This window comes from Notolepis coatsorum, assembly GCF_963971535.1.
Source record: "Notolepis coatsorum genome assembly, chromosome: 6".
Lineage (NCBI taxonomy): Eukaryota > Metazoa > Chordata > Actinopteri > Aulopiformes > Paralepididae > Notolepis > Notolepis coatsorum.
In genome coordinates this window covers 66,082,067-66,101,554 of record NC_140170.1, presented here as the reverse complement: position 1 = coordinate 66,101,554, position 19,488 = coordinate 66,082,067, and the positions used below count along the sequence as shown (strand labels likewise).

Sequence of the window (19,488 nt, the reverse complement as noted above, 5' to 3'; positions counted from 1 at the left end):
TCTAGCCCCGTTTCTTTCTTACTAATGATGTTGTCGTCAGTAGAGTCCTTTCTCAGCATAATCCATGCAGTTACTGGACCCCCACAGCTCTGGCTAATTATCCACAGACTAATGCCAAGTCAATGGGGTCACGCTCCTGTCTGTACAAGCCCTGAAATCGATGCTAAAAATCTACTTTGAGTGCAGTGGGTTTGTGGATCCGGGGGCTTGAGTACAGAATGGAGCTCGACTCAATTGACTTTGCATTAGTTTGTGGATAACTAAGTGTAGCTGCAGGGGTCCGGTATGAAAGCAACACGGACTGTGCTGAGATTCTACCAGTCGACAACATCGGCATTGAGTAGGAAAAACAGCTAGGGTTCAAAAACTCAATAAGAAATACAGTACATCCAGAGTTTTTAGAAAGGTGCAAAGTATTGCTTTTCCGCCAAAGAAATGACTGATTCATAAATGTATCCTTTAACACATTCTGCGCCATAAACTAGTTAACTCGTTATTGGCCGCCATGCGTTGAGCGCCAGAAACTAGTTAACTCGTTTTTGGGATCGTTGTTTCGTTTATTTGCTATATCTATTCATAATTCATAGCTGCAGCCTCTGGTATCCCCTTCAGAGCCTGTCTGAGCTGGCAGACGGTCAACACCGCCCTCTACTGCCAGGCGGAGCTATTGCATCTAATTGAAAATGGGCTGTTGTGTTTTAGTAGCCGATCTGAGCCGGGCGGGCGGGGTTTAAATGCTCAGGCGAGCCAGTTCTATACAACGATGGCATTGAACAGTAACTCCGCCCGCCCGTCATTGTGAAACGGTCGGTAGTGTGGTACAGACCTCCACGAGAATTATTTGGAATTGCCATCAGATATTTGGATTATCTCTTTTGCATTACATCAGATACAAGGTAAGAACATTATATATAAATTTGATCGTTGGGGGGGGGGGGCGAGCGCCCCGCTACAACGGCCATTTCATGTATGCACGACGAGACATAATAATGATAATCTAGTGTTGATTTCAGGATGATTAGATAATCAGCCGAAAAATTACAACGTGATGACTGGATTACAGTAAAATGCATTTTTCTTGTCTTTTTCCTGGAATTACTGAACAACACCCAAACCATACTCTATTCAAAACGGTATAAAACGGAAATGTACGGATGAAAAAACAATCTGTCTCGGGCATGTTGACTAGAAGCAACTCACTGAGACTCGACGGCGTTATTAGACCCATAGATATTATATAAGATATATTTTTTAAGCACTCGCAAATGTCACAGTCTAAAACTATACCCATTGAATAAAGACCTGGCGATGAATGGGGTATCAGCGGCCCCTGCTGCTGGCGGTCAATGTGTTAAGAAATGTTGGCGGGTCCAAAATTAATGTTGTTGTTTACATGTTACACATATCCCCTCCCTACTTCCCATTTCCTCGCAGGGAACGCGCCCGATTGGATAAAGGTGCTGCTAGTCGAGACACGCTGGCGCTCTAGCGGGACATCTAGTGGCTCAATGTTTGTTTTTATTTGTCACGTAAAAAGTACATAAAAGGTTCTGTATGAGCCCCCTGAGGATGTGCTTCATACAGTAAGAAAGTACGTCCAAACACTATACAAAAATAAGTCCAAACACACATGATGAAAGTGCAACCTAAAATACAAAAGTATGTGCAAAATGCAAACTTTAAAAAATGCAAACTGAGGTATGGATGTAGTGCAAATATTTTTGTAATAAATAGATAAAATACGGTGTATTGTTAAAAGTGTTTTAAAGTGTCTAAGTGAATGTTAAAGGTGAGTGTTTGTTCAAAGTGAGTGTGTGCATGTGTGGGTGTGTGTGCAATGAATGTAGATGGCAGTGGTTAGTGATTCTCCTGATGGACTCAATGACTATGAATCACTAACCATCCATCTACATTCATTCTACATTTACAATTATTCATTTAGCCAATGCTTTTATCCAAAGCCACTTACAAGTTGTGTACAACAAGTCAGCAGGAAGGGTACAACTCTGTCAGCTAAGTAACATTGATTGTTCATCAAACAGTGTCGAACTTGAGTGCTACAGACTTGAGTACATATTAGCATAGTAGGTAATAACATAGGCAAGGTAGATTCCTTAGTAGCAGAGTGCATACTAGTGAAATACGGTACAAGGATAATATATATAGATTATTATTTCTTTTCATTTGAGATATTGATCAAAGAAGTGTGTTTTTAGTCGATGACGGAAAATTGGGCTGGTTTTCGGCTGTCCTGAATGTGGTGGGACGTTCGTTCCACCATTGTGGAGCGAGGACCGAGAATAGCCGGCTTCTCTAGCACCTTTAATTACTCTCAATATTGGGGGAAACTGGCCCAGAGGTTGAGTCCTGAGGTCGTACCTCTCCCTCCACTGTGAAGATGGAGTCAGCTTTCTGGGGGTCAAAGTGTTTGATCAGGATACTCTTGAGGTGATTTTCGACACGTTCCTGGACCTGAGCTGGTTCTACGCCTGCAATCGAAAGCAAAGAAAATAAACGTTTCACTGACATGACTCGGAAGAACACGGACTACTCTAGTATCTAAACTGATTTCACACTGTTAGGACAACTCTGACAAGGGCTGGGCAATAGATATACCGGTATGTTGTTCATCATTCACCTATATGAATTGAAAATGGGGGACCCTGATGGAAACAAGACAAACGTCTTTCTCAGGTCTGCATCCCCTTAACAATTGTATGTATTGAGCCGTACTGTATTGTACCCATTCTGCAATCTGTTAAATAAAGTTTGCATTCATTCATTCATTCATCGTCTATCATCTGCGTGCCCAAATCAGATTTCTTTGCTCATATGTGACTTAGATCAGATTTCTTTCCATGACAGTGTGAACAGCACAAATCACATGGAATCTGATATTTTATTTTCATAGACTTTTTTCGTCTTTCTAGATTGACATTTGTCACAATTTCTACGTCTCTATCTTCTTTATCGTTCATTTGCGCATGTGGGTCAGTTCAGGAGCGTGAACATTTCACACTGGATATTGGCCACATTTTTACAATAATGTGAAAAAATCTGATCTTGAATAAATCAGAATTGAGCACTAAGGCAGTGTGAACATAGCCTTTGATATTCAGTATTCAGTACTGGTGCCGTTTTGCCCGCCCTAAACACTGTGGAAGTTGTCCTCTGAGGAAACTGTCTCCCTCCTCTTTCCCTTCCTCTTCCCTCACACCCTACCCTCCGTTTCACCTATTCACCCCCCCCCCCCTCCCTGCCAGAAAGCTTAAGAGCAAGCTCACAGAATCGGGGAGGCTCTTGGTTTCCTCATGGCCAGGGAAGCAAGACCTCCACTCAACTCCTGAGCCTGAATTAGCATTTGACTATCAATTCAATGCTTTATCAATAAATGTGTATCAAACACGAAGATCTGACCAATGCGCAAAATTAACCTCTCCGGTTCCACCACAACACCAAGCCCCCAACCCCCCGGCCTAGCCCCTACCACCACCACCACCAGCCCCAAGGGTGAGCAATGCAAGCAGCACTGCTGTCTGTGTGGGGACCAGGAATTCCAGTGCATACCCATCTGGATGAGCCACTCTGCCAGGAGGTTCACAGTCTGGGCCACAGCGGAGTAGTTCTCCGACAGGAGCGCGATAACGTGTTCTGGAGAGCCACCTGCTTGGAAATACCTGCGGAGATAAATGATTTCCCTCACGTTTACATTGAGTCATTTAGCTTGACGCTTTTATCCAAAGCCACTTACAGATTGTGAACAACAAGTCAGCAGGAAGGGTACATCTCTGGCAGCTAAGGGTCAGTGACATTGTTCATCAAATAGTGTCGGACTTCAGTGTTACACTCTGAGCGCATAGTATAGACATATTAGCATGATAGGTAGTACATTTACATTTAGTCATTTAGCTGATGCTTTTATCCAAAGCGACTTACAAGTTCTGTACGACAAGTCATCAGGAAGGGCACAACTCTATCAGCTGAGTAACAATGTTCATCAAAGTGTTGAGTGCTACAGTGTAGGTTAGTTTATTAGAACAAGTGCATGACAGTAAGGTTAGTTAGGGTTAGATACAAAAATATAAATAAAATAAATTCAGGTAGTAGTATAGGTAAAGTAGCATAGTACTATTTAGTAGATATTTATTTGTTTATTTAATGTATTTATTTACTGCATATATATATATATATATATCCATATTTGTCTGAATTAGCATATAACCCCTCTACTGTATATATTTACTTCAGGGTTCTTACATTGAATAACTTTCCAGCACTTTATACACAATTGAAGCACTTTTCAAACCTTGAAAACACCACATTGAAATACAAGCATTGTCAAGGATTTCCAGCACCCGTACAAACCCTGTTACTTATACACCTGCATATAACCCATAGCTCTGTATGATAGCGTACAATAATGCTGTACATACCATATATATATATATTTATTCTCACCATATATAGTATATCTATCGACACCTATCTGTACTTACCTGCATAGTCATTTTACATATCTGTAGATTCTATATCTATATCTGTACATATCCTACTCTTACTGGTTACGCTGCTGGCCAGGATGACTATTACCATACTGTCTTTACACCTGTATCACTGTACATATTATACTACAACTCTGTACATACATCTGATTAGCAGTGCTAATCAAATGTATTGTCATTATACAGCAGTGCTCTATTACTCAGTAGTACTAATTAATTGATATATTTTATACCCAGTTTAATCACCTCTACATTGCTGTTGCACTTTACCATTACATTTGCACTCTGGTTGGATGCCAAACTGCTTTTCGTTGTACTGTACTTGTGCTGTAATAATGACAATACATTTGAATCTAGAGGCCCCTTTACGCATCAGTTTCTGATATGATTTGATTAATATATCTGCATTATTTTATCCCACTTTATGCTTTGCTCTTGCTGCTTGTTTTACACTGATTTTATGTCTTATTTCTTACTGATGTAAATCACTTTGAACGGCAACCCCCTGTATGAAAGGTGCTATACAAATAAAGTTATTATTATTATCACTGGATAATGACAATACATTTGAATCTAATTGAATCTAATCGACAACCGTGGCGAATGAGCTGTGGCATTGCACCATATTGGTTTGGCATGAAAGATCTACTACTATCTATAAACTACAACGTAGCAACAGTTTCAGTGCGTGGGGTTTGTTTGTTTCCTTAGCGTGTGTCCGTCCAGGATGCAGCCGTGCTTTGTGCACACAGTCTATTCTTAGGACACGTCAGCTGCTCACGTTTTCAGGGTGTTGAAGACAGCAGGCTCCATGATGTAATCTCTGCTGGAGAACTTCTTCAGACAGTCTTCCTGGACCTTCCCGTCGTTTTCTCCCCCTTCATAACCATCCTCCCCCTGAGAAGGTAAAAGGGCAACATCACTTCTCCCGTCTTGCTCTTAGTAACATTAGTGGAGTGGCGGCTAAATCACCTCTGTATATACAGGCTTAGCATCACAACCAGTCTAGTGGGGGTGGGGGGAAATAATACATACAGCATAGTAGCGCAATATTTTAGTGGCAATATATTTAGACACCTAGGGCGGGATCCACAAAGAATGGATTGCACGGTGCTAATTGCACCCTTCAATTAGCACCGTGCAATCCATTCTTTGTGGATCCCGCCCAAGTAACGATTTTTCCCCCCCTGCAATAAACTTCTTATTAGATAAAACAGATATATTATATGCGATTTTATTTTGCACCGGACTGTATAAATCCTTGTATAGCTTTTTACATTTTACTGTATATTTTTGGACTGAATATCTTGTATATTATACATATTTTAGAATGTTCATCTTTGACAGTGTATTCTTATTTTTGACTACCTAAATGTTTATTGTGAGCGATCTGTGGTGCTAAATTTCCCTCAGGATTAATAAAGTATTTCTATTCTACATATATTTGAATTGCAGATGGTGACCAAGTTTTCCATTGGGGAGATCATTTGTAGTTGAAAAAAGGTAATAAATCACAATAATATCGCAAATTGACAATACTATTGTTGGGCCTCTGGTGCTTACCACCCCTATAATCTAGTGCGTGTGGACATTTAGTTTTCACCATACAAGAACAATACAAGAACAATCTTGGGTCTATGGTAGCCTACACAGTGTGAAACACACACAAGGTGCATTACTGCAAGTACAATGCAACTGCCAACTGGACTGTTGAAGACTGAAGGAAAAACACGTGCAGATTCTGTTTAGGGTGGATTTCCCTTTACAAACTCTTAACAAAGGAGTCCAATAGGCTAAGTCAACTCCCTCACTGCACACACAGTTGTGTATCTACCAGAGGCCTGTCTCCACACACAGTGCTGGCTGAGGATGCATTACAGATAGTGCTGAGCAGCATGCTTCTAGTACAGCACAGCGCAAGCAGAAAGCTAATAACATTAAGCATAAGCATGCTGTGCCTCTACCGAGTTATCAATAAGTCACATGGAAACAGCTAGAGAGACTAGCGGTTCCCTCAACCATCTACTGAGCATTGCTATCTACTTCTAGAGCAGAAGATGGTGCTTCACGGACACCTAGGCCTTCAGTTACAGCTGAACCTAGTTTTCCGGGCTGACAGGCTGAACTGACAGCACTACAGTGACACTCAAAAAGTCTGGTCTGGCTGAGGACCACTTGCAGACTTCAGTGGCCTCCTGGAACATTTCAGTATGAAAGACAGTTCCTGCCTAATAGTGCCTTTGGGTTCCTGGGCAAATCAGTACATCTAGGTCTTCTACAAGGGGATCCTTAGTTAATAATATTCAGTAATTTCATTCTTCATTGGCTTTCTAGAAGGTCAGTTTTAAATATATCTGGATCTATAGGGGCTATGAATGTTTGTATTTATTTTTGCATTGTTTAAAGTGGTTTACAGGTGTCCAGTCCCTCTGAATTCATAATGTGTAAATTCTTACAAACGTCTCTAGCCTTCCATTTACTTTGGGAATATATAGCATGCCGCTCATATACTAAGTTAAAAAGACAAGCATGTCGGTAGGCAGACGGCCAGTAAATAGCTGGATGAATGCATCATTGAATGCATGAATGAATGAAAACTTTATTTAACAGATTGCACAATACAGTACAGCTCAATACACACAATTGTTAAGGGGTTGCAGACCAGAGAAAGTCTTTCGTCTTGTTTACATCAGGGTCCCCCATTTTCAATTCATAGTGAAACACATAATGTGACACATCCAAACATTGAAAGAGTTGTGTTTACAGGCACACATTCGGGGCATCATGTATTATTAGTGAACTAATACAACCCATTTCATCAAAAGGAATGGGCTCCAGGTGGTAATAACGTTGACATGAAGAGTTATTAACCTAGGTGTCGTCCTCCTAACGTGAACCTGTGAGAAGATGCTCTTAGTCTCACATCGACAACAAGCAACAAGTCGAGATCAATCATAGCTGATGTTAACGTTACCAGATTACTACCCGGCCCGTCCCAGTCTCCGACATTGCCATGGTAATATTCCTCCTCCATGATGACGGTGACGTCACAGAGCTGGCTATGTATAATATCTAAACGTCTACGGGTGAAATTATAAAAAATTGTTTGATAAAATGCTGCTGCTAGGTAACGTTGGCTCGCTAGCTATAGCTTGGTGACAACAGGGAAAATGGCGACGCAAGCAGACGCGGTCCGACGGTAAGCCACGCCCCCAGGTTCCGGAAGTAGCGTCTCGTGCGAGTAGGGTATATCTGCAGAATCGCAAGCCCAACGTCTCGCTTTTATCCAAAGTCCCAAAGTCTCGTGTCTTCAGAGTAGGGGATATCTGCAGAGCCACAGAGCCCGGAATGCGGAAGCATTCTACCGTAGTGGCGTGCGGTAATGCGCCTTTCATTTTCCGCCGCCCAGCGCCCGTGCGTGCACCGGCGGCGGCGTGCTCGCTCAGGTGCGTGCGTGCGCCGGCGTGCTCGCGCGAGGTACCCGCGCATGCGCATGAGATCCCGCCTTGGTTCGACACGAGCGGAGCTCAATATATATAAGTCACCGCCCCTTATTCAGTATCTAGAAATAGCTCAATTGGCAAGACTACATGGCTGTGGATCCTATGGCTCGTTTGCTGGCGAGTTCGAATCCCATCGAATATTTTTTTTTTAACGTGATTTTTTTTTTAGCGTGTATTCTTTCGCCGGTTAAGGTTAGGCATGGTTAAGGTTAAGGTTAAGGTTAGGCATTGTTTCGGAGTTGGTTAAGGTTAGAACGGTTAAGTTTAGGCACTGTTAAGGAGCTGGTTAAGGTTAGAGTTTGTCAAAGAGAATGGCAATATAATTTCTATGGTTAAGGTTAGGCATGGTTAAGGTTAAGGTTAAGGTTAGGCATTGTTTCGGAGTTGGTTAAGGTTAGAACGGTTAAGTTTAGGCGCTGTTAAGGAGCTGGTTAAGGTTAGAGTTTGTCAAAGAGAATGGCAATAGACAGCCTATTTCCGCCGACAGCTCCCAAAGCGGGCCTGAAAAGAAAGGCGCTTTACCGTAGTGGCGTGCGGTGACGAATGCGGAAGCATTTTTGCACTGCTTGCTTATCATTAAGGTAGACGCGCCCAGGCGTGGACGGGTTTGAGGCGGGGCTTCGTGGCGTAGACAAGTATGCGGATGAGGGGGGGGGGGGGGGGGGCTCTCTCGCTCGCTCCCTCTCTCGTTTACGACACACATACACAACTTTGCTTGATTGATTGAAAAGTTTATTAACAGATTGCAGAATGCATGGGTACAGTACAGTACAGCTCAATACATACAATTGTTAAGGGGATGCAGACCAGAGAAAGACTTTCGTCTTGTTTACATCAGGGTCCCCCATTTTCAATTCATATACATACATGACATACAGATAGACAGTACTGCTACATCTATACATTTATGACATATCAGATTTGCAAATACAGTACTGTTTGCGATACAAAAGTGTCCAGAAAAAGAGTGTATACATTTGACGTAGAAACTGTACATTGGAGGAGGTTGGGTGGGGTTGGGTGGGTGGGTGGGGGCTGTACATTGGAGGTGTGGGGGGGGTTTGGTAGGGGACACACACACATTGTACACTGTACATTGGAATACTGACAAAGCCATACTTGGTCATTTACTGTACAACTAGGTTAGGACATTTGTAGGGGCCAGTTTCGAATTGCAGTCTCCCGTAGGTGTTTTTTGAGTGTTTTTGAAAGTGGGTAGTGATTCACATTCTTTTACAGCTTTGGGTAGGGCGTTCCACATTGATGTGGCATAATTGCGAAACGTGTTTAGTCCCTTGTTTGAGCCGAATCTGGGTTTAACATGATTTGTGGAGCTCCCTCTGGTGTTGTGATCGTGGTATTCACTGACCTTTGGAAAGTATTTTGACATGTACATGGGTACCTTGGTCGCGTAGTGTATCTTGTAGACCAGGCCCATTGCAAGTTGCTGTACTCTGTCGTCTACTCTAAGCCATCCTAGGTTGTCAAAGTGGGCAGGGGTGAGGTGGGTTCTAGGAGTCAGGTCAAGCAGTAGTCTGACCAGCTTGTTTTGAGATGTTTGTAATTTGTTTTTTAGTGCCTTTGAGGTGCTTTGGTACCATGAGGTGCAAGCATAGTCGTAGTACCCTTGAATGTGTGCTCCTGCTAGAGTCTTCAGGGTATTCTTGTTTACCAGAGAGGAGATCCGGTACAAGAATCGAGTTCTTTGGTTGACTTTTTTTTATTACATTGGATGCCATTTTGTCACAGGAAAGATTAGCCTCTAGGATGGAACCCAGGTAGGTAATTTCATCTTTCCTTGTGACAATATTGTCACCCACTGTAACCGAGAAGCCGTCGGTCTTGCTGAGTTTGTTATTTGAACCGAAGAGAATGGACTCTGTTTTGCCCATGTGTAATGATAGTTTGTTGTCGGCGAGCCATATGCAGATTTTGCCTAGTTCCGAGCTGAGGGCTTTTTCAACCTGTAACTTGTTCTTGTCAGAGACCAGCAGGGCTGAGTCGTCCGCAAACAGGAACAAGTTGCAGTCACACGCTGACGACATGTCATTTGCATAAATTAGGAATAGTAGCGGTCCTAGTATGCTTCCTTGTGGAACACCACAGCTCACTGTGGTCACTGTGGTCTCGTTTACATCAGGGTCCCCCATTTTCAACTTAACTTTCGTCTTGTTTACATAGACAGTAATGTTACATCTAGACATTTATGACATACCAGATCTACAAATATACAGCACTGTTTTGATACAAAAATATAGTAATAATAGAGTATATACATTTGAGGGGGAATACATATACATTTTTCATTACAAGTTTTCATTCACACTCAAAATCTGTGTTCATTTTTTATTTTGCATACTAATGTTCTGTGTCTTGAGTCGTACTTGTATTGAAAAACTGATTTTATATGTCTGAGGAGAAGACTGGTACTCGTCATCTTCGTCTCCACAAAAAGAAAAATGACATGTGAAGTATGTTGTGTGCCAGGTTCAAACAGTGCTGTATATGTACAGTTTATTCCTACTCCTTTTTTTTTTGATCCACTTTTTCTCCCATTTTCTATATTTTCTCCCATCCCAATTTCGTATCATCCAATTCAACCCTCCCCTGTCACGGACGCTGTTTCTTGCCTCCCACAAGCCGGCTGCAATGTGGACTAAGTCATACATAGCACAAGTCCCCTCCGGTACTTGAGGTAACAGCAGTCGCATCTTTTCACCTGCGCAGCTCGATCTCTCAGTGGCGAGGAGTAACGCGTGGGAGGCTCACGCTGCCCCCAACACTTCCTGATTCTACTGCGCAGGCGCACCAACCGACCTGTAGGAGTCGCTGTCCACAACGCCCGATCCCCACCCATCAGTTTCCCACCCCCTAATACGGCCAATGTGTATTAGTACGGACGACCAGCTAAACTGAAAGCAAATGTGGAGCGCTGGGCTCGAACTGACGAGCCCAGCGTCTCCAGCATTTCGTGGCGAGCGCCTTGCCCACTACACCACGTAGCCGCCCTAGTTTATTCCTACTCCTATCCTAACCCGTCCAATCTTTCGCCGTCGACTAAAGACGCACTTCTTCAACCATCATCTGAAAAAAAAAAAAAAAAAAATCTAACCCTAACTAACCTTACTGTCATGCACTTGTCCTAATAAACTAACCTACACTGTAGCACTCAACACTTTATGAACATTGTTACTCAGCTGATAGAGTTGTGCCCTTCCTGATGACTTGTCGTACAGAACTTGTAAGTCGCTTTGGATAAAAGTGTCAGCTAAATGACTAAATGTAAATGTAAATATATTCCCCCTCAAATGTATATACTCCATTATTACTATATTTTTGTATCACAAACAGTGCTGTATATTTGTAGATCTGGTATGTCATAAATGTAACATTACTGTCTATGTAAACGAGACGAAAGTTAAGTTGAAAATGGGGGACCCTGGGGAGCTCCAGTAGCTCACCGCGTATCTCGGCGCTATTTCGGCATCGGGGACAACCGTGCGCGTCACGGATCTGGGGTACACGAGTTTCGACTCCCGGACTCGCCGTATTTTCTCAGAGTGTCTTCCCCCGATCTATATCCCATTCAACCTGTTTCTGTCGGTCATGCTTGACCAGAAAAAAGCGATAAACGCTAAAAAGAACCAGCTGACTGGTCAAAGTTTAAAAAAAAAAAGAAAATGGGGGACCCTGATGTAAACGAGACGAAAGTTAAGTTGTGTATGTGTGTCGTAAACGAGAGAGGGAGCGAGCGAGAGAGCCCCCCCCCCCCCCTCATCCGCATGCGCAGTAGTGCAAATACTTGTCCAGGCCACTAATACTTGTCTACGCCACGAAGCCCCGCCTCAAACCCGTCCACGCCTGGGCTCTGCAGATATCCCCTATTGTGTCTTCAGGCCTCATAGACCGCTGCACTTCCGCGTTACATGGAGCTCGTGATAGGGAGGGGGGGAGGGGGGAAAGAGTTAAATAATTAATGTTAATTAGACATACCCCCATACCGGAACTGTTGCGGCGGTCTCTGCAGAGCTGTTCTACGCCCGTACATCCAACACGGTCTCATCAGAAAATGTAAATAAGGTAATGAAATATTAAAAAAAACGTAAAAAAAGGTACATAATGTAGTTTTACGTTTCGATATCCTGGTGCGTGTGTGCAGACCGTAGTCTAGTTACAAATAGTTTAAACTTTTACGCATAAGAAGAATCACTAGTGCATTGATCAAATATTTACCAATAATGCTTGCAATGTCAATATGCACATTTATAAACCAATATTACTGGGATAATTTGCATATTTTAATATTGTGAAATAAATTTTACTGCCATTAAGAATAATTAGGGTTAAACTGGTAACACATTTAATTTTTTATTCTAGCATCCCATGTGCGCCAGGAGCCAAAGCAAAAATTATATTTCTGTAAATTTATATCCAACACTTTTGTATTAAAATAGTAATGCTGGCTAAACTCAACCAAAGTATACTGTATATAAGGTGCCTTGCTAATAACAGGGGGCAAAGGTCACGTGAGAGGCAATCTACACAATATTATGCAAAATTTGAATCAAATAATGAGGTTTTTAAAGCACTTTTCTAGAACTCAAGTCACTTTACACTAAGGGGCAGGGACTTTACACTAAGGGGCGGGGATAGTAAGACAAACAGACCAGTATTACACAAACACAGGGAAAGATTGGGGGGGGGGGGGGAGTGAAGGCAGTGGAGAAGAGATGGGGTTTGAAACATTTTGTGAAATTGAGTCTCTAACATCTTGGTGGAGGGAGTTGCAGAGCCTGGGAGCTGCCCTGCAGAAGAGCTCAGTCACCAGAACTGTGAAGACTTAGGGGTGGAGAGAAGGGAGGTGGAGAGAAGGGAGGCTTGGACTTGGGGTTAGAGAGAAGGGAGGCTTGGACTTGGGGGGGGGGGGGGTGGAGAGAAGGTATGGTTGGACTTGGGAGGGGGGTGGAGAGAAGGGAGGCTTGGACTTGGGGGGGTGGAGAGAAGGTATGCTTGGGACTTTGGGGGTGGAAAGAAGGTATGCTTGGACTTGGGGTTAGAGAGAAGGTATGCTTGGACTTTGGGGGTGGAAAGAAGGTATGCTTGGACTTGGGGTTAGAGAGAAGGTATGCTTGGACTTGGGGTTAGAGAGAAGGGAGGCTTGGACTTGGGGGGGTGGAGAGAAGGTATGCTTGGACTTGGGAGTGGAGAGAAGGTATGCTTGGACTTGGGGTTAGAGAGAAGGGGGGCTTGGACTTGGGGTTAGAGAAGGGAGGCTTGGACTTGGGGTTAGAGAAGGGAGGCTTGGACTTGGGGTTAGAGAAGGGAGGCTTGGACTTGGGGTTAGAGAAGGGAGGCTTGGACTTGGGGTTAGAGAAGGGAGGCTTGGACTTGGGGTTAGAGAAGGGAGGCTTGGACTTGGGGTTAGAGAAGGGAGGCTTGGACTTGGGGTTAGAGAAGGGAGGCTTGGACTTGGGGGGTGGAGAGAAGGGAGGCTTGGACTGGGGGGGTGGAGAGAAGGGAGGCTTGGACTTGGGGGGTGGAGAGAAGGGAGGCTTGGACTTGGGGGGTGGAGAGAAGGGAGGCTTGGACTTGAGGTTATAGAGAAGGGAGGCTTGGACTTGGGGGGGGGGGGGTGGAGAGAAGGGAGGCTTGGACTTGGGGGGGTGGAGAGAAGGGAGGCTTGGACTTGGGAGTGGAGAGAAGGGAGGCTTGGACTTGGGGGGGGGGTGGAGAGAAGGGAGGCTTGGACTTGGGGGGGTGGAGAGAAGGGAGGCTTCGACTTGGGGGGGTGGAGAGAAGGGAGGCTTGGACTTGGGGGGGTGGAGAGAAGGGAGGCTTGGACTGGGGGGGTGGAGAGAAGGGAGGCTTGGACTTGGGGGGTGGAGAGAAGGTATGCTTGGACTTGGGGGGTGGAGAGAAGGGAGGCTTGGACTTGAGGTTATAGAGAAGGGAGGCTTGGACTTGGGGGGGTGGAGAGAAGGGAGGCTTGGACTTGGAGGGGGGTGGAGAGAAGGGAGGCTTGGACTTGGGGGGGGGGGGTGGAGAGAAGGGAGGCTTGGACTGGGGGGGTGGAGAGAAGGTATGCTTGGACTGGGGGGGTGGAGAGAAGGGAGGCTTGGACTTGGGCGGGTGGCGAGAAGGTAGGCTTGGACTTGGGGGGTGGAGAGAAGGGAGGCTTGGACTTGGGGTTAGAGAGAAGGGAGGCTTGGACTTAGGGTTAGAGAAGGGAGGCTTGGACTTGGGGGGGGGGGGTGGAGAGAAGGGAGGCTTGGACTTGGGGGGCTCTTTATTTTTTCATAATCAGATTTTATTTTATTACCTATATGTATGTCTTTCTACCATTACCCTGCCCATACCTGTACCTCCCCCATGCTGCTATAACGCCTGCATTTCCTTAAGGGGATCAATAAAGGAATATCTTATCTCATCTAATTTTAATAGTCATTCAGCAGAGAAAATGGAAAAGCCTAGACTTTTGGGAACAAACAAACATTTTATTTTATAATGCAAACTGCAACATATGAATCATATTATTTACCCAAAGGAGGGGGGAAATGTCATACCCGTGGCAGTTAAATCACACAGTATGTTAGCTCTACGTCTAACACACATTACTTTCATCCTACAGCAAGGAAAATCCAACTCGCAACACAACCCGTGTCGTCCCTATGATCTCTGACAGCTCAGTCTTGTGTCATGAACACGAGCGAGTCTCCAGGAACCGCTAGAAACGACAGATCCCGGAGACTTCGACGGTGCCCGTTCGCTTAACTAGAGCTACTTCACCGACCGGATGGGAGAGATTTTGTGGACAGAGTCACAGCGACGAGAGGGACTTCATAGCTGCACGGGAAAGCGTTCTGGTTCAAACCCCGTCTGCGTGAGCAAGTAAAGCTCATGTGAAGATTAAAAAGCTTTAGATGAAAGGTTAGGGCTGCACGGTATGAACTTAAATCCATATCACCAGGATTCTATTACATTTACCTCAGTAATGATAAGTTAACTCATTCTTTAAAAAAATAAATACCAGCACACAAATAGTACTGGCTTTCGGTCAACACGTTTGTGGAGAAAAGAGAGAAACATTTTCTTTGGAGGCCGATGGCTCTTTTAAAAATAATGAATGCAATTAAAAATCAACTCGTCTCAACAACATGCCTTCATCAAGGGGCGGCATTTTGGTTTTAATTGCATGAATAAAAGAGCATTATCTTTAGAAGGCTGGGTGGCGCAGCGGACTAAGCTCTTGTCACCGACGCGAGAGACACTGGTATCGAATCCGGCTGTCAGCATTGCCTAGGGCTTGGCTGGCCGCCATCGGGAGGGAAGCCGGTGGGTGGTAATCTGGTCGATGTAAACAGCGACTCCTACAGGTCGGTCAGGGCGCCTGCACAGCGAGGAAGGGAGATGGTGAGGGTAGTGTGAGCCTCCCACACGTTACACCTCACCAATGAGAGTCCGCGCTGGCAGGTGAAAAGAAGTGGCTGGCTGACTCTGCATGTATCGGAGGGGACATGTGATAGTATCCATCAACCCTCCCTAGACCGACCAGTGGGGGGCACATGCGAGCAATGCCCAGGAAGGGGAGGGGGGAATTGGCATGACTAAATTGGGATGGGAGAAAAACACAGAAAAACAGGAGGAGAAAAAGTGGATAAAAAAAAAGAAGATACATCGACCTCCAAAGAGTTGCTGAATCTTTCTCCCTCAATGGTTTCTTCCAGTTCATGCACCTTGGTTAAAAAGACGAAGTTGCGATAGATCTTTTGTTTCTCTTATACTAATGTTTATCCGTCAAAAAGGGGCACGACATAAAATAAACTGTACTGGAGGAATGCGTTTATCTGACGTACAGACATGGGCAACATTAGGTGGGTAAGAGATTCATGTCAGTATTGAAAGATGAGCGGTATAATGCCCAAGCCTTACTGCGAGTCCGTACAAAATCGGTCTCTAATTCACCGGTGTGGCGGCTGACGGCGTCGGTGTGGCGGCTGACGGCACGATGTCCTCGGTTCACTGGCTCCTAACCTCTGAGCTTTTGTGTTTACAAATCTTAGCTCACACTGTCAAAGATCATATGAACGCCACAGATTCCGTCTTAGGGTAGATTCAAGAAGGCATTCTATTAAAGAACTTCTAAGCACAAATATAGCTCGTCATGTGTAAACTGAACTTTAATTAATAAGTTCAGTTATTGCTCAGATAAATAATATTAACTCTACAAGAGAAATAAAACTTTTTTCACATTGTTCAAATGCATGTACAAAACAGGAGGTTCCAAAATCTGTCATCAAATTGACTTTTTTTTCTTTTCTTTTTTTTTGGTTGAAAAATCCCTGCACTGTTGGTTCTTGAAACGCTTGCCATGTTGTACAACCTGCATCAAACCTGGGAAATTATTGGAAAGATTAGTTTATTGGCTGAGAAATTAGCCACTATAAACAAGACAGTGACAGAAGTATGTTGTAAATGTGGGGTGAGGGGGGACAACAGTCTTGAGGGGGGAGGGGAAAAAAAGAAAAAAAAGGAAGTAGCACCAAAGTCACCAAGGGGCAAGCAGGAAGGTAGAGGTGGGAGCCAATGGGTGCAAAGTTCAGAGATGCACTCGGGAGCTTGTGGCTTGCGGCAAAAATAGCTGATCCTTCAAAATTAAGATTTCTTTTCTTCTTTTTGGTCTTCACTCTCCCTTGTCGTAGTCCGGTTGTGTACAGCTTATGCAGATATAGTCCTCGACCTCTGCCCGCTTCGCAGACAGTCCCACGCAGACCTGGTGGAACCACTGATTGCAGGTGCCGTCGCACTGGACCCAATTCACCTGGTGGAGGACAGCGAGAGGAGACGTTTAGAAAAATGTGTTGTTGCATTTTTTTTTAACATTATACTATAATCTGTACATATCCCTTACCTACTCTTAGTTACACCGCTGGCCAGTATGACTTACTACCATAGTGTCTTTATACCTGTATCACTGTACATATTAATACTACAATTCTGTAGATGCATCTGATTAGCACTATACTCGGTAGTAGGGATGGGCATTTTTAAGAAAAATCCAGATCGATTGATCGCATGCTATACTCGAGTGATCGTGTATTACTCGTAAAGGGGGGGAAAAAACGCCAATTTTTTATGTATTAATTCATTCATTTTAATCTTAATTTTGTTCATTCACGTATATATGTTTAAGGAAACAACAAACAGTTATAATATTACACATATATGTGAAACAAATGTAAAAAGAAAAATAATTTTAAAAAAATCATAAAAACTATTAATAATTTAAGATAGATTTTTCTCATAGCTGCGAGTAATCGATTACTCACGCCCATCCCTACTCAGTAGTACTAAGTTATATAATATACTTTACTGCAACTCTGGTTGGATGCCTAACTTCTTTTTGTTGTACTGTACTACTGCCCGCCCACCCACCCACCCCCTCCTAATGTACAGTCTCCTCCCCATCATATGTATATACTCTCAGTCAGGATCTATGGGTAACAGTACTGTATATTTGCATATCATATATGTCACAAATGTAACAGTACTATAGACGTGTATGTCAGGTATGTCCCTATGCCATAAATGTCATGTCATGTATGTTGTGTATGTCATAAATGTCACTATGAATTGAAAATGGGGGACTCTGATGTAAACAAGACGAAAGTCTTTCTCTGGTCTGCATCCCCTTAACAATTGTGTGTATTGAGCTATACTGCATTGTACCCATTCTGCAATCTGTTAAATAAAGTTTTCATTCATTCTGCTGTATAATGACATCACATTTGAATCTAGACAAAAGTGACACAATCGCCACTGCAGTTGCCCCGTTATGACCTGCTCTCTCTATTGGGAACAATGTTGTCAAACAGTGACCTCTAGGCACAAATAATATAACCAATAGGGCACACAGACCCTCATCTACACCTTTGTTTACACCGTTTATTTTTCTCACATTTCTATATTATGTTAATTATATTGTTTACACAGTTTTTCTTCATATTCAGATCTAATTTATTGCCTATATTTATGTCTTTCTACCATTACCCTGCACATACCTGTACCTCCCCTGTGCTGCTATGATGCCCGGATTTCTCCAAGGTGATAAATAAAGGAATATCTTATCTTAGAAAGGTAGTTAAAGGTGGTGGCAGCTAGACCTTCAATAAACTTTATTAAAAGGTAGTTAAAGACGGCAGCTAGACGGCCTTCAATAAACGTTATTAGGCCTACTACGTGCTACGCAGATAAAACCTCTTCGCTATGGCAAGTTTATTGAAGGGATCAAGCAAATTTTATTGGAAATAAGATTGGTCCAGATTTCATTTACCATGCAGACCAAGTGCAATTCAGACCAATTAAAAGAAACAAATATAATTGAAATGCTGATATTTGGCTGAAATGTGGTATTAGATAATTTCCCTAGTACTAAAACACGATACCTAGAGACATGTGAATCATGTCAGAAATCAAAAGCAAAGAGACTTGTTTTCCTGCATTTTCAGCACACAGAAGAATGTTAGACCTCTCTCATGGAGAGAAAATAATTATATCTCATCATTCTCGTCCAATGACCCCCCCAAAACTAAAATGGTCTAAGTTTAAACGGTTTAAACTGTTAAATATTCCATCCCATTGTATTGTTATTCTTATTCTAATTAGTGTATATACTTGACCACATTGTGCACGATTGTACAGCCCTGGCCCATTTTATTTTATAATTATATTGTGCTTCTATTTTTAATTTAGTTTATATTCCATTTTACCTTTTTATTTTATTCTACCGTAATTGTCTGTCCGTTAATGTCGCACCAAAAACTACCAAATCAAATTCCTTGTATGTGTAAACTACTTGGCAATAAAGACCTTTCAGATTCTTCCGATTCTGAAAACCAAAGGATCAGATCAGCTACTCATTGAATCAGCCCCATATTGAAAGCTTAGGACTCTGAATCATTGTTTGGCAGTGCAAAAGGAACAACAACACGTACCTCGTCGCCCTCCGGCTCCCGGCACCAGGGCGCTGCACACAGGGAGTAGTCCTCCTCATCAGAGTCCGACATCGGAGGGTCCGACATCGAAGGGTCCAACATCGGAGGGTCCAACATCGGAGGGTCCGACATCGGAGGGTCCGACGGAGCATTGCTGGGAGAGGAGGCCCTCTTGGTTTCCGGACTCTTGTCCCGGCCAGTCTTGGACTTTTTCTTGCGGGACTTCTTGGCCTTGTCCTTGTGCTGAGATTCGGACCCTTCCTTGCGCCGCTTGGTCCTTTTGCTCTGGCCGTTCACTGCCTCATTATCCTTTTTGTGACAGGAAGTTCCATTCTGAAGAAGAAGGAAAAAAACACATCACAATCCCCACATTAAAAACATTTAAAAAAGATCACTCGTCGATCCATCTCCATCTACACTGGAGCATGAGTAGAGACTTAATTAAAAAGCGGCACTATATTGAAATACAATGCCGATTTATCATGCACACAT

At 43.5% G+C, this 19,488-nt stretch overlaps 2 protein-coding genes across 2 annotated transcripts in view; both read right to left on the bottom strand.

The window, feature by feature from the left end:
- Positions 1 to 7,652, bottom strand: part of nelfcd (negative elongation factor complex member C/D) — a 58,443-nt gene extending 50,791 nt beyond the window's left edge. The window contains exons 1-4 of the mRNA XM_084316199.1: positions 7,477 to 7,652; positions 5,284 to 5,399; positions 3,568 to 3,677; positions 2,380 to 2,489 (exon numbers count right to left, since the gene is read on the bottom strand). Coding sequence (XP_084172325.1) covers positions 2,380 to 2,489; positions 3,568 to 3,677; positions 5,284 to 5,399; positions 7,477 to 7,536 — 396 coding nt within the window. The 5' untranslated portion in view covers positions 7,537 to 7,652. The remainder of the gene's footprint in view (positions 1 to 2,379; positions 2,490 to 3,567; positions 3,678 to 5,283; positions 5,400 to 7,476) is intronic.
- A 6,837-nt stretch (positions 7,653 to 14,489) lies between these two features.
- kdm5ba (lysine demethylase 5Ba) overlaps positions 14,490 to 19,488 on the bottom strand; it is a 69,209-nt gene continuing 64,210 nt past the window's right edge. Inside the window, exons 27-28 of the mRNA XM_084317462.1 lie at positions 18,997 to 19,329; positions 14,490 to 16,823 (exon numbers count right to left, since the gene is read on the bottom strand). Coding sequence (XP_084173588.1) covers positions 16,686 to 16,823; positions 18,997 to 19,329 — 471 coding nt within the window. The 3' untranslated portion in view covers positions 14,490 to 16,685. The remainder of the gene's footprint in view (positions 16,824 to 18,996; positions 19,330 to 19,488) is intronic.